The 14,037-nt window shown below is 41.6% G+C and overlaps 1 protein-coding gene and 1 long non-coding RNA gene across 4 annotated transcripts; one reads left to right on the top strand and one right to left on the bottom strand.

Annotated features, from left to right (window-relative positions):
* The first annotated feature begins 1,360 nt into the window (after positions 1 to 1,360).
* On the top strand, positions 1,361 to 8,391 carry LOC134438430 (alcohol dehydrogenase class-3). The gene is made up of 9 exons (XM_063188005.1): positions 1,361 to 1,473; positions 2,119 to 2,220; positions 3,472 to 3,613; positions 5,137 to 5,224; positions 5,490 to 5,709; positions 5,981 to 6,241; positions 6,606 to 6,741; positions 7,807 to 7,945; positions 8,168 to 8,391. Exons 1-9 carry the CDS (start codon positions 1,456 to 1,458, stop codon positions 8,190 to 8,192), a joined length of 1,131 nt encoding a protein of 376 aa, XP_063044075.1. The 5' UTR covers positions 1,361 to 1,455; the 3' UTR covers positions 8,193 to 8,391.
* A 3,034-nt stretch (positions 8,392 to 11,425) lies between these two features.
* On the bottom strand, positions 11,426 to 14,019 carry LOC134438556 (uncharacterized). 3 transcript variants are annotated; one of them, XR_010032622.1, is made up of 5 exons: positions 13,666 to 14,019; positions 13,304 to 13,415; positions 12,158 to 12,290; positions 11,660 to 11,793; positions 11,426 to 11,535 (listed from the first exon to the last, which is right to left on the bottom strand). It is a non-coding gene; the product is annotated as an uncharacterized LOC134438556 (long non-coding RNA). The 3 variants fall into 3 exon arrangements; XR_010032620.1 differs by having other exon boundaries at positions 13,671 to 14,019; XR_010032621.1 differs by having other exon boundaries at positions 12,175 to 12,290; positions 13,671 to 14,019.
* Between the last annotated feature and the right edge of the window lie 18 nt (positions 14,020 to 14,037).

Here is a 14,037-nt window from a genome sequence, read left to right as displayed (position 1 = left end):
CTGTGTTTTGTAATTTTAACCTTCTTGGACTCATTTGTACTAAAGTGGATTCCAAAGAAGGGTCGCTTGCAAGACTGTGTTTAGTAGTGTGTAATTCTATTTCTTTTTAACCCTAAAGCGACTGATTGGGGTCATTCATAGGGGTCATTTATGACCCCGGGCATGTATTTTCATACCATTTCTGCAATTTTCATCAGAAAAACTTGTCCTAGGAGTTTCTCAATCTATATGTTGTGCATATTGTGATTGGTTTTTGTGAGGATTGGCCCATCTGTGAATTATAGTCAAAACACCTCTGGGGTAATTCATGACCCCGAGAGGATCCATGAGATTCTCAACATAATTTCCATTTTTGTTGTAATTTTCAACTCTAGTTAACTCTAGTTTTTGTGTCTTGGGGAAGGCCATGGTCAGCAGACCTAAAATATTTATAATATAAACATTTATAGTATTAAAATATACTATATTATACATAAATAGGGCACCCATGCGATAGCAAGTATATGTGAGGGCACCCAGTTAGCATTTCCTCTATTATTGCTCCATATTTGTTTATCATGGCACAGTGGTCCTAGACACATGATAATAAGAATATGAAATGGAAGTCATCCTGATGAACAAAAAGGCAGGAAGCAAGTCCTCAGTGTAGAAATCAATGTCGTGTTTAAAGATGTCCTTATTATATGGCTCTACACAAAGGCTCAAGCATCAGTTGAATCATCTCTTTGCTCTAATATGGAAGACACCTTTGCACAGCTACAATGTCCAGAAGAAAGTTTCAGAGAAATTTTGAGTGTGCATAAGCATATATGTTTGAGACATGATTTTGTCTAGGTAAATTACCATATTCTCTGTTGTCTTGATTTCATGAACCCAGAAATGTTGAGTACCCTACATTTTTATTGCGGAAATATAATCTATGGGCCTAATAAAGAATTTAGCTTTGTTTCCCAAAGTTTCACTTTGAGCAATTTCCATAATGAGCATAAATATACTGTATTATTAAAATACTTTTTTTTCTCTCTCATCAGCAGTCATTAAATGAGAAAGTTTCATGGTGATATCATTTACATTTTTTGCCTATTCACCTGTAGTATAAGATCACATTCGTCAATGGCATATTCTCGAAATAAACTACAAAAACGACATACTCTACCATTATTACCATTTGTAGAAATTGCTATTTAACAATATCGTGATCATAGCATTAACATTTTAGCATGCCAAAAAGTTCCATCTGCCATGTTTTTACTACTTTGTAATGCGACGAGAACCGCTCCTTAATATGATTGGTAGTCTGAGGTGTGGTGAATTTAACTACAGTCATCGTTTAGCAGTGTGGATTGAACTCCGCGAACCAGGAGTCGACGTTTTTTGATTGGTTTGGAGAATTGTGTCATCCACCACCCCCATTTGGGTTGTCCTCTCGCTGACTTCACTGGTGAAAGAAAGACCATGGACACAGCTGGGAAAGTAAGACTCTTTGTTTATGGAATTAAACCCATCAAGTTTTATACTTTTTACATTTTACCTGACTCGTCTGTCACTTGAGAACATGTAAGAACTTCGGAGACATTCTGTCACGCTGCATGTGAACGTGCAGCTAACGGGTTCTAATCCTAGGTCTGCTCATTTCTAGCCTGGTGAAGTTGCGTGGCCCATGCATGCTACAAAGAAGCATTGTATGTTTGCCAATAGACCGGCTGATCTATTTCCCACCGGCGTTTTGCCACTTTATGTAATCACTGATGAGAATTCCAGGCCGTGGTTTTTCACTCCCCGGTCTGTACATCTGGGTGTAGCATGCTAGCAAAGGAAAGCCAGTTTCTGCAAAGTTTGTCGGTTTGATTTCATGCAACGGTGCACGATGAACAATTGGTAAAAACATCGAACGATCCAGGGCAGAACTTCAAAATTCACGTGTTGTTTTGTACTTGGTCACGCGCAAGCACAAGACACTTCTACGCTAGTTCTCATTCTTGAGGAGTAACCCAATCTTTGTTTTCATCCGTGGTGGCATGTGCTGCTTTTCAGTCTGCAAAACGTTGAGAGAGCGAATTCAGCCTGAAACTAATAATACCGACTGAACTTCAACTGAACGCAGTGCTTCCCCGGCAGGTGATCAAATGCAAGGCTGCGGTGGCCTGGGAGGCTGGGAAACCCCTTTCCATAGAAGAGGTGGAGGTGGCTCCACCCAAGGCCCACGAAGTCCGCATCAAGGTAATGTGATGACCTGAATAACAACAAACAAAACTCTTCAGTGATGTATTTGATTGAACAGCAACAAGGCGCAGTAGATAAATCAACAATAATGTTCTTAAATTTGGCTTTGGAATTTGTTCCGTTGACTGACCATTGGAGAATTCAGTTAGACAATAATAAACTGCATGATTGAAACTAGAGCTAACCATGAAACATGCGTTCTCATTTAGAGTGATGCATGATGGGAGTTTTCAACAGCTGGATGTCCGGACGTGCTGCTCTAGCAGTGAACCCTCTCCAGCCTGGCTTGTCACAGAGATTTAAGAAGGCCAGCTGTGTACAGCTAACTCTTGCAAACAACTTTCCTGTGCTCTTTCACTTATGCAATTATTAGAAATGCCCACTGACGTCACCACCATGGCAGTGGGATAAAGGAGAATACATATTGTATGTAGTATGGTTCATCTCAAGTCTGCTATATTAAAGTGATGGTTCGGAGTAGATTCACCCTAATGACATTTGAACCGTGACAACCATCCAGTAGTCCACTCTAAGTGTTTTCTGACTTGGGCGCACATTTGCAGAGTTACAGAGTTATCTATGGTTATTTCGAATAGTTTGCCGGGCATTCACTGTGAATGCACAGTATCTCCAAACTTTACCCCACAAAAATTACATGTCATGACACCAAACTTCTACAGTAGTACAAATATGGGCTCTACTCACAAAACGAAGCATTTAGAAGTTTGGAAATAGTCCAGCAGTTTATTATCCACACAAGCCGAATATATTCTGTCTTTCACTTCCGTAAGCCCATAAAAGTCCTCAACAAAGTTTCAGACGAGAGTATTAAAAAAAGTTTTCAAGGCAACACTTAGAATATATTTCAAATATTACCTACTATCAATTAGACAAGGATTTTCGTTATCAATACGGATGCAATCAATACCAGAAAACACTAAGGATGGACTACTGGATGGATGTCACGGTTCAAATGGCATTAGGGTGAATCTACTCCGAACCGTTGTCATAGCAGATGTTCAAGCTTTTTTCACAAGTAATGTACAACACATTCTCAAAAGCCAAAGTGCTCATAATAACAAATAAACTATTACCCATATAGGGGAACTGTAAATGAACATACACAAACGATGAAGGAGCATGCTTAAGCATTAATATAATTGCATGGTGCAGCAGGAAATATTCAAAGAAAATGTATGAAACATGCATTCACAATCACAACATTTCTTTTTCTCCATTATACTCCAGATCCACTCGACTGCGGTGTGCCACACGGATGCGTACACCCTGAGTGGGGCCGATCCTGAGGGCCTCTTCCCCGTCATCCTGGGCCACGAGGGGGCCGGCACCGTGGAGAGTGTGGGGGAGGGCGTCACCAACTTCAAACCAGGTCTGACAGAGATTGTCTCAATGTACTTTGAATGATGTCCCCCATTTTGATTTTTTTAAATTCAAGGGATAATGTGCATACAACTTGTCAGTGCCAAAATATATTTTGAATAGATTTAGAGCAGGGGTGGGTAACCTTTTTCATTCGAGGGGCCATTTCAAATTCATCCGAGGGCCGTAAAAGTCCTCCGAGGGCCGTACTATGAACCAAAAGCAGGATTTCCCCCTGCACTTTAGCAAAGAAAATGGAATATTGTACAAGAACGACCACTAGCTGGTGGCCAGGAGTGGCACTGCAGCTATGTTATCGCAGCCAAGTAAATAATGAATGGGTGCCAATGGGGCTGTACGCTTCTCATAGAACTATCTGCCCGTGTGATTTTTTCCCCTGGAAACAATGAAGTCGCATTTGATAGATATGAGTAAGTGAAAGCATTTGCCGACACGTTTGCATCTTGTCAAGTGTTAGATTCGTGAAAATGACCCTTATTTCAACTATAGCAATGACATAACGCGTGACAATCGACTTTACGGCACTACGCCATTTGTTTTGTAGTTTTAAGTCTGACTTCAGATGTCGATGTGTTTAAAGTTATGTTAGGATTGTTGTGGACACCTGTTATTTATTGCATTTAAGGTGGTGGAAAAGCGGCATGTGTACATGGGGTAAAGGAAATGACTGCGCTCATCCTTAAGAATTTGGGCACCTTCAATTAACATGTTGGACGGTGGTGGGGGGTTTTGAGGTGTGTGACCGTAGATGTCTCTGCTAGGATCAGTCAGAGTACGTCTCTCGTCAGCTCTGGTTGTGAATAGTCGCAGAGATTCCTCAGCCAGCAGGTATTAGCCGAATGCTAGCGTGTTGCAGGACAAAACTAACACGTCTTTGGGAGAACAAAGCCATGTCAGGAACCTTTTAACTTCACTTCTAATACAACTTCCATGATAAGGTACAGAATGAGCACACATCTTTACAAACCAGAGAACAGAACCGTCACAAATCCCTGCTGAGCCATTTAGCCCAATAAGCTCCCATTCATCTTTTACTTGGCTGCGTTCGCCAACGGGGCTATAATGGGAGCCAATGAGAGATGCCTTTCTCATAGCTCAGAGAATCTCTGACTTTAGGCTAATATTGAAGGCAGCCACCTTTAAAACAGTCCCCACCTTCTTTAGGTCCCCTGAATATAACTTCTTTGTATAGCAAATGTATTCTCTAAGATTCCTTTACAAAATATGTCATATTTCATGTGAAGCTGCATAACATAAAAATTGTATCGGGGGCCGGAGGAAACGGCCTCAAGGGCCGCAAACAGCCCTCGAAACATAGGTTCCCCACCCATGATTTAGAGTTCTTATTTGCATGTAGTTTTGTGGTTCCATGATGAATAGCATCATCGTGACATTGGTGATCAGAAATGTGCAGAAACCCTGTTGTCAGTTTAGTTATCAATCTGGAGCAGTGTTGTCTTGATGTATTTTTGTGTGTTAAACGCCTGTTTCTTCTTTTCTTTTTTCGTTCAGGGGATGTGGTCGTTCCTCTGTACGTACCTCAATGTAAAGAGTGCAATTTCTGCAGAAACCCGAAGACCAATCTGTGCCAGAAGATCAGGTACCTTATTAATCACAAGTTAACACAAATGTATTAACAACCTCTTGATCAGTGAGTTGGTGTATTAGGCATGGTTTCATTATTTTTGTAGGCTACATAGAAGCTCTGGCCAGTTTTCTCAAGGCTTCATGATTTTATTGTATAGTTATAGCCTGTATGCTAAAAATATTTTCTGTGATCTTGACAAATGATATGAATACATGACAATTAACATGAGATTAAGCAAAAAGGTTGATGAGATTATATCAATGTCCATATTTTCTAGAATCACCCAGGGCCAGGGTCTGCTGCCTGACAAGACCTCCCGCTTCACCTGCAAGGGCAAGCAGGTATTCCATTTCATGGGGACCAGCACCTTCTCTGAATACACCGTGGTGGCTGACATCTCCCTGGCCAAAGTGAACGACAAGGCTCCGATGGATAGAGTTTGCCTGCTGGGCTGTGGCATCTCCACCGGCTACGGAGCTGTGCTGAATACTGCCAAGGTAAATAAAACCCCTAAAAAAAGATTGCAAAACTTTATTGTGTCAATATCTCGTCAGTCTTCGAACGAAGAATATAAGATGTATGATTTAACAAATCATAAAAAAACGAAAGCATCATCACTAATACATGCAGCATGTTTGAGTTATGTTTTCATCATTTTCTCTTGATTAGTTTAGTACAGTTATAGTTTAATCTGTTCAGTGAGTTGGCCATGTCCTCATCCAGAAATACATTTCTATCATTTTGTATTTCTCCTGTGTGTGTTTATAGGTGGAGTCTGGCTCAACCTGCGCCATTTTTGGCCTTGGCGCTGTGGGTCTTGCTGTCATCATGGGCTGCAAAGTAGTTGGAGCCTCCAGGATCATTGGCATCGACATCAACCCCGACAAGTTTGAGGTGGCCAAGCAGTTTGGAGCCACCGAGTGTGTGAATCCCAAAGACCACAGCAAGCCCATCCAGGAGGTGCTGGTGGAGATGACTGACGGGGGATTGGACTACACCTTTGAGTGCATCGGCAACGTCGGCATTATGGTTCGTTTTTGAAATTACATCCAACGCAGCGTCTAAGCTTACCTTAAAGTTCTTGACACATACATGTGGAAGGTTTTGCATGCCTTTATGTTCAAGTCAAAGAATGTCTTGCGGCTAACATGAAGTTGCGAACTCGAGACAAACGTGAAGTTCTGTTTTAGTGTCTGTGTAGTTACAGCGCTTTGTCTTTGAAGACAGTGTGAAAGCGATTAGACCTGTCGATTGTTTTTTGATCCCTCTGTATCTGCGACGATTCTTATTCATTCAGACCATCTTAAGTCAAATTATTTGAGCTGAACATGAACAAGTCCAGCAGCTACCTACAGCTAATCTCCTTTGGCCCCGTGTTGTGTTGTGATTTCAGAGAGCTGCCCTGGAGGCTTGCCATAAGGGCTGGGGTACCAGCGTCATCATCGGTGTGGCAGGAGCCGGACAGGAGATCGCCACCAGGCCATTCCAACTGGTCACCGGACGCACCTGGAAGGGAACTGCATTTGGAGGTGAGGGTTCAGCTTCACCTGTAGTTCTAGCTTAACCTACCTGTGCTACCTGTGATGCTGCACCTTTTCCACTGACCGTTTTCTACCTGGCACAGCTTGACACGGCATGACTCGGGTGCCATTGATTTGCAAGTTCTGCACGGCACAGCTTGAAAACCAGCCCTTGTTTTTTCGGCTGACTGAACTGAGCTGAGCGGGCACTGTCACTGCCTACTGTCCAGAATGCCGTGTAGCTCACCCTCGCCGATGAATCAAAACACAATCATGGTGGCCACCCAATCAACTACCTTAGACTTTTCTTTAGCTTGACACTTTATTACTTTTATATTAAAATCGAAGGCAGCAGTCAACATTGTAGTATCCAAATATGATGTTGCTTGAGAACTGACAGATTAGATATCTGCCTTACATTTGTAAACTAGCCTGTCGATGACATAAAACCTAACTCCTACCATACTACGGGTAACACGGTTTGTAATGGAAACACAAACCAGGCTGGTTTAACATCACCTCATCGCTTGACACAACACAACACAGCACAGCACAGCCGGGTTGTACGTGGAAAAGAGCCGAAAGTGTGTCTTCTCAGAGTAGTCTGGCCAGGCCCACTACCTGAAACATTTCGAATTATAATTTGGGCCCATTAATGTAATATTTCCAACGGTTTGATGGACCGTATTTAAGGGAATGACACAGCAGTTCCATTAGCAGTTGAGTGAGGGAAAGGTTGATCTGATTGATTGCAGCTTCAATTGCAGTTGTAGTGAGACGTGAGGAGACCATGAAAACAAATGTCTTCTCCATTAATTAGGGAAATACAATACTTCTGGCAATTATTTACTTATGTAAATGTTGTGTATTTCATGCTAATTTATATTGATGTATATTTGATGCCGTTTGTATTGCATTGAAAGGATGATGTAAGAGAAAAATATCTGTTGTTGCAGTGTGCCAAGAGACCTGCCATCTCTGCAAATTATAGTTGTTGTAAAATCATTCACGATTTTGTTGATGTGAAAATCAGGACTGACGTTGTGTTTCTTGACACTCTACCCCCACCTACAGGCTGGAAGAGTGTGGAGAGCGTGCCTAAGCTTGTTGAAGACTACATGAGCAAGAAACTCAAGGTGGATGAGTTTGTTACACACACACTGCCCTTCGCCGAGATTAATGAGGCCTTTGATCTCATGCACCACGGAAAGAGGTAAGCCATCAGAGTAAAAAAAAATCATAATAAAAGAAATGCTGTCTTGTTTTGCAGCTTAATTGAGTTAAAAAAAAAAAAATATATATATATATATTATCGTTTGCTTGCAGATTATGTTAAGACATTTGTTTGTTATTAGTAGTGTGCATTATTGATTTCAAAAGTTTCTAATTACACTCTCGTAATGTAACACATTGATTTGTTTTTTCCTTATTTCAGTCTCCGCGCTGTCCTGAACCTCTGAAGTGCCAACACAGAGAGTGGTGCCTCCTTTCAGCCTTCACTTTTTTTTGTTAGTTTTGCTCCTGCTTTACATCACATAGCACTTAACCCATGTGCACTTAAGACACCGTCCTTTTGGCAAGTTTATGTTTCTTTTTGTTACATCAAGGCAAAGCTGTTACAATCACAACAGATTAAATTTGGTCAAGAAAAACAAATGATTTTTTGTTTTCTTTCGTAGTGGTTTTGAGAGGGTGTTTGGTTCAAGAAAGCTGGCATGCAGCAGAATGAGGATAATCAATACAGAATCAGGATAATCTACAGTACCATTACGAATTAGAAGGTGAAGCTCTTGCCGATGTGGAATAATGCAGAGCTGTGGAAGGCTCCTCCTGTCCTATACCAGTACATTTGCACGACTGACAGCAAATCTTTTCTGTATTTAACAGATACTAGGGGCCATCTGGTGAAGGAGATTTAATTGCCTATAGGCTGTTTGGACCAAATTTTCATTCCTTCATTACTTTGATTTAGAATTGTCTCAAGCCTTTGACCAAAGACCGTCGTGCAAGTTACACATTCAATACCATATTCTCATCTCAACATCAGATTTGTTCTATCTTCCAGAATTTTTGTTGTTGTGCAGTAACCATTCACAAACAGCATTTATGTGCAGGACACTCCATGAAAAGAAAATGCATGCACATGTTCAGTATTATTTTGGAATGTAAAGGATACCTTTGAGAAAGTCCTGGCAACTATCTGTCTGGTGACAATAGAAGTACTTTTCCATTGCTATTGCTGGCTGAGAGTGTTTGGACAAGAGGTCAAGATGCGTCATTACATGTCTACTTCCTGTAGTGTGGTTGCCAAAGTTGCTTTCTCAAAGCTTTTTTTCCAGAATTAAGATATTTAGGAATCTTGCTCTCTTGGTGTAATGAAGAAATTAAACATCATGTGTGGTCTGAATTAGTGTGGGAGCTGGATGCAGAAGGCTGTTTGGACAGATTACATCCGGACTAGAAATGCAGATCCAAATACTTCTGCAACGCCTCCCTCTACCCATACCGTCAGAGAAACAAGCCAAAACATGGTTAGGCTAATAGCTCTAATGCAATGTTGAAAAAAATGGGAGAGACTGCACAAGTAGACCCTCAGAGATGTGTATTTGATACGAAAGATTCTTTCCTAATATTTAAAGAAAAAAATCTCAACCTGGCAACCCACACTTCTTAGGAGGCGGGCAATGTCTAACATCATTGTACTTATTAAAGGTAGGGTTGGAGATCTTTGAAAAACGGTTCCTGTGAGCTATATTTTTGAAAATACACAGCCCGCCTCTCCCTTCAGCCCTCCCCTCAAAGCCACGCCTTCAAAACACATGAACGCGCATGCAGTCTGTCAAGTGTTCGGATTATCCCGGGAACCCACGAGAGCTCACGAGGCGGGGCTAGAACTAGAAGCCACGTCAAATCGATTAGCCAAGCTAACTTCCAGCCATGGCACTGTCTCCGGCTACGGTAAGAATGTTCAACATCACAATAAACGCACAGGCCGTCATGGTTGCCATTTCAAGAAATATTGATGACAGTAGATGTATACTAGATTAGTTATTGAACTTGACTTGATACATGTTACTTATCTCATTCTAACTTCCTAACACTGATGACAGATGCTATACCGTCATCCCTAGACAGTAGCCAGTAGCTACAGTACTGACATGGATTTATTTTTGACAGATGTGTACAGCAATATACATTTTACTATTGTATTTATATATACCCGACACCACAATCCGTAGTGTTTTAGGCAAGGACCTCAGTTATGTACGAATCTTACGGGGATATTTCACTTGGGTTGCCGCACGCGCAGACACAGGAATAGAGGGAGTAATGAAAAACAACCGAACTGATCAACGTTAATTAAATTGTTTTGGCTGACGATATTTTCATATGCTTTAGACCTTCCACGACCACGACGAGAGCTCCAGCTTAGTGGCCCATCACAATCATAACGACCTAAAAGCCCAGTAGGAGGAGGAGGAAGATAGACGCAGCAGAGGTCGGGGATATTGATTAGGAAGACTCCAACAGAATTGACGCCCTGCTAACTGTAAGGATGTACATCCCACAATAACATATGTCCTGCTGTATTCCTCCAGATGTGTAAGTATTGTATGGATGTTATCACAACAGATGTACTCTATATCGCAACACGAGTAGGCTGCACGAGTACACCTGTTGTGATAACACCCATTACAATATTTCTACTCCTATGAGTACTAGTGTGATATGACATGGTTGTAGGTACACAACACCAGTGGTAGTTCAAGTACATCCATAAAAGCCCTTCTACTTCATACATCTGTGTGCCCCTGGCACAACACCAGTTTGTAAGAAATTGACTGCAAAACGTTGTATGCATACAATTGGCACATCTTTATTTATATACACAATAATGATTGCTTATGTCCATATCGGTCTTATTGTCAATAGTTTTTTTGTCCCCATCATCAAATAGAAAATGCATTACATAAAACGTATTTATTGCTTTGCAGGCCTTGATTCAATCATTGAATTTGAAGCAATCCCATCGGTTACTGCAGCGTGCCCTGATCCGTGACCCCAGTTTGATGTTCGACCTGGCACATGACATCTGGTCCTCAGCCACAGCCCAGTAGCACAACCAACCTGGCGCCTCTGCGCAATCTGTAAGGAGATGCCCATGAACATTGAAAGGAAATGCTGTGGTGTTCTCAGTTTTGATGGAAGACTTTGGGCTGATGTAGGACTAGGTGAGAGAAACGGACTCTTCAGGCATGCAGCCTACAGACAGTATGGGGCACTTGAACAGGGTTGATGTTGTAATACACAGTACAATACCCAGGATTAGCCAGGGTTACCCTGCTCCACTAGAGCAATATAAAAGGTTTATACAGAGTACAGTATAAAACACACAAACCGGCAGTGTGCAGAGTTTATTGTTCATTATCTGTAGGAGCATTAATCTGTACATTTATACATCTCACCTTTTTTGTTTGGAACCATGTTTGTCTTGTTACCTTTGTTTTTTTTTTAATACATAGAAAATAAATGCAACCTGTCAAATAATCTTCTGATTGTAGTCTTGTGGAATATATAAATTATGTAACCATGCATTTTCAGTCAGAGAATGAATAAAAAAAAGCCACACAGTCAAATTGTGTCCACCAATATTTACTGTCAATTTAAACAATGTATTACACATGATACTAGATACATTACTTTATACTATATTTACAGTTGTCATTACCACACAAAAACTCGGGGAAGGTGGGTAAGTGCAGCAACTGTGAAGGGCCTAGTCTGAGGTTGGAGGCGTCTGTGCTGTAAAAAGATAAACAGAATTAGAAATCACATATCTGACAGTAGCTCCAGTGACATTTTAAATGTAAGTAACCTGGGTTGTTGGGGCAGGGACACCAAAAATAACTCCTTTATCTGGGCTCACCTGGTTGTGAGTGTCTGCCGTCAGCCATCCCTCTTGGGGCAGAAAGTCTTCTGCACAGGACGGTGCCCTGAAGGTTGACGTTCACAGTATGCAGCCTTCATGTCCTGGAACTTTTATTGTGCAATTTTCCATATCTGAAACAAGCAATGTGTTATACTATATTAGGGCTTCATTACATCAAATTACACAGCAGGGTTTTACAGGGTGTTGGCTACAGTCCCAGGAGCAAAGTGGAGTTGTGTGCCTTGCTCAAGTGCACTTCAGCTGTGGATGGAGATGTAGGTAGGGAGAGGTAAGGATGGGATTTTAACCTGCTTCTCTCTGTGATCTTAGGACCACCTCTCACCATCAGGTGATGGCTGCTACCTCAAATTTCACTCATGGCCCAAGTTATGATCTGTAATCAGCATTGTTTTTACCTTAAAAAAATAAATGTAAATGCATTCAGCACCATGGGGGGCTGTGAAGACCTTTGAGTATATTTGCAGAACTACATACTGAATTGAGCCATCCACCTTTCTCTTGGTTGGTGTGTTGAGATGGTGACTGCAGCCCAGGCTTCTTGGATCGGAGAAGAGCTGTAGCTTTTACTGGCATAAGTATGTGGTTGTGTAACCTGTCTGCGGTTGACCTGAGGGAAAAAAGAGCACAAATTGCATATTAGCACAGAGCCCATGCTAAGACCATAGACAGATAAATCATCTGGCACAATCTGCATGCAACCAACAGAACCTAGAAAGAGACAGATTAGCAGCAATACACAAAGGGGACAAGTACACAAAAAAACATGCAAAGTGTTCTGATTAGGTGCATGGAGGTAGTCTGTGTTGATTCCAGCAACCTCAAAGACTGAAAAGTGTCCCAGTGTATTGAATTGAAACCTATAGCGCGTGTGCGCGCACACATAGGAATATGATAATTTAGTGTATCAATTACAACTACAGGATCTGTTCATATGCTTTTGTCAGATAGAACCATTGTTTCTCAAAGGCAGATCATTCCAAAAGGGATAGTAGTATCTGCAACTGGACGAAATTACACCCACAAACATGAAAAACATTTTAACAACTCAAAGGCAGCCTTGATGTGAGAGTGAACCTGATGAAGCAATAGCGAAACGCATTGTTCAGCAAATAAACTACCAGTGTGTGGTGATTCATCCTTCATTTACTTGGCAGCCTTGATTGTGATACAGGAGCAAGGAACAGCTATGGAAAACACCACAACATTGGAATGGACAAAGCAGAACATTTCTATATAACCATGGTAAAAACAAATAATGTACCGGCATCTCCATGTGATCATTCAGTGTAGCCATCACAATAAAGATCTGCTGTGTAGCCGTCATGGTCATTAGGTGGTATTTATCAAATGCAAAACTACTGTCTTCTCAAAAACGACATCAGCGAGTTAACAACATTAGTTCTACACCCACAATCATGTTACATTTGAAAACCCAAAGGCAATCTATTTTGCAATGCTGGAGTGGCGAGGTTGTGCTTGCTACAGTATTACCATCGTCATACAACAGAGACGTACATACCCAAAGCAAAACATGCAAACGATATATTTTTGTAAACCACTAGAAAGACATGGGCTTTGCTGGTCAAAGTAATGTGTGTGTAAACATGGTAGGTTACTTACTTATTACGGGGTGAATCCATATTTAGTTACTGAACGCGGGTGGAGAAGGGGAATTGAGAACAGGTGCTTCCATCCTCCCAGCTGGTTTGTCGCTCGTTCGCACAACTAGATTCTAGTAGCAAAACACACAAGAGTAACCGTCTGAGTTACACAGAGCAATTCTGAAAACGTGTTTATGTGCACAGAATAAATGTCACAGGGGGGAAAAAACACCAAAAATAAAGCGATTAAGGTAGCAGCTAGATATGTTGGAGCTTGAGCTAATCCTCTGACCCCTCTCAATGGATAGGCCTACTTGCTTAAAAAAGACACCACTGTGTCCTAAACCAATTCACAAAATATTATACAGACAAATATATTACCTCACCTCTCGATTAGAAATGTGGTCACCAAAGCCTATGTTTGAAGCCGCTGCCGTAGCCGACATCTGTGTCCAAGAGTGTCAGGTCCCATTTCCAATTGTAAGCCCGTGTTGGAATCTGGTTTTGCGAGTCCAATGACTATAATCCAAGGGACTATGTTATCCTGACATGGTTAGTCCAGTGTAACAAAAGCCAAAGTTCTTCCTGTAGCTCTGCAAAAGCCAGCAAAGTTTCCAAGTAGCTCAGCCTGCTGCTAACTCTCGTTACCTTGCTAGCCGAGTGATGATGAGCCTCGTCGCGTGTGCATGAATGATGGGGGCGGGGTCGGTCAAGTTCACGAGTCGGTGAACGCGCAGGGAGGAGGGGTGAGTG

Source organism: Engraulis encrasicolus, chromosome 22, assembly GCF_034702125.1.
Source record: "Engraulis encrasicolus isolate BLACKSEA-1 chromosome 22, IST_EnEncr_1.0, whole genome shotgun sequence".
NCBI classification, from domain to species: Eukaryota; Metazoa; Chordata; class Actinopteri; order Clupeiformes; family Engraulidae; genus Engraulis; species Engraulis encrasicolus.
The sequence above is the reverse complement of the archived record's forward strand: the minus strand, read 5'-3'. Positions and strand labels throughout refer to the sequence as shown.

Excerpts from the sequence above, each read along its gene's own strand:
- LOC134438430 (XM_063188005.1), top strand. Across the intron at positions 5,225-5,489 it reads AATCTGTGCCAGAAGATCAG|AATCACCCAGGGCCAGGGTC; the intron begins GTACCTTATTAA and ends CATATTTTCTAG. Across the intron at positions 6,242-6,605 it reads TCGGCAACGTCGGCATTATG|AGAGCTGCCCTGGAGGCTTG; the intron begins GTTCGTTTTTGA and ends TTGTGATTTCAG.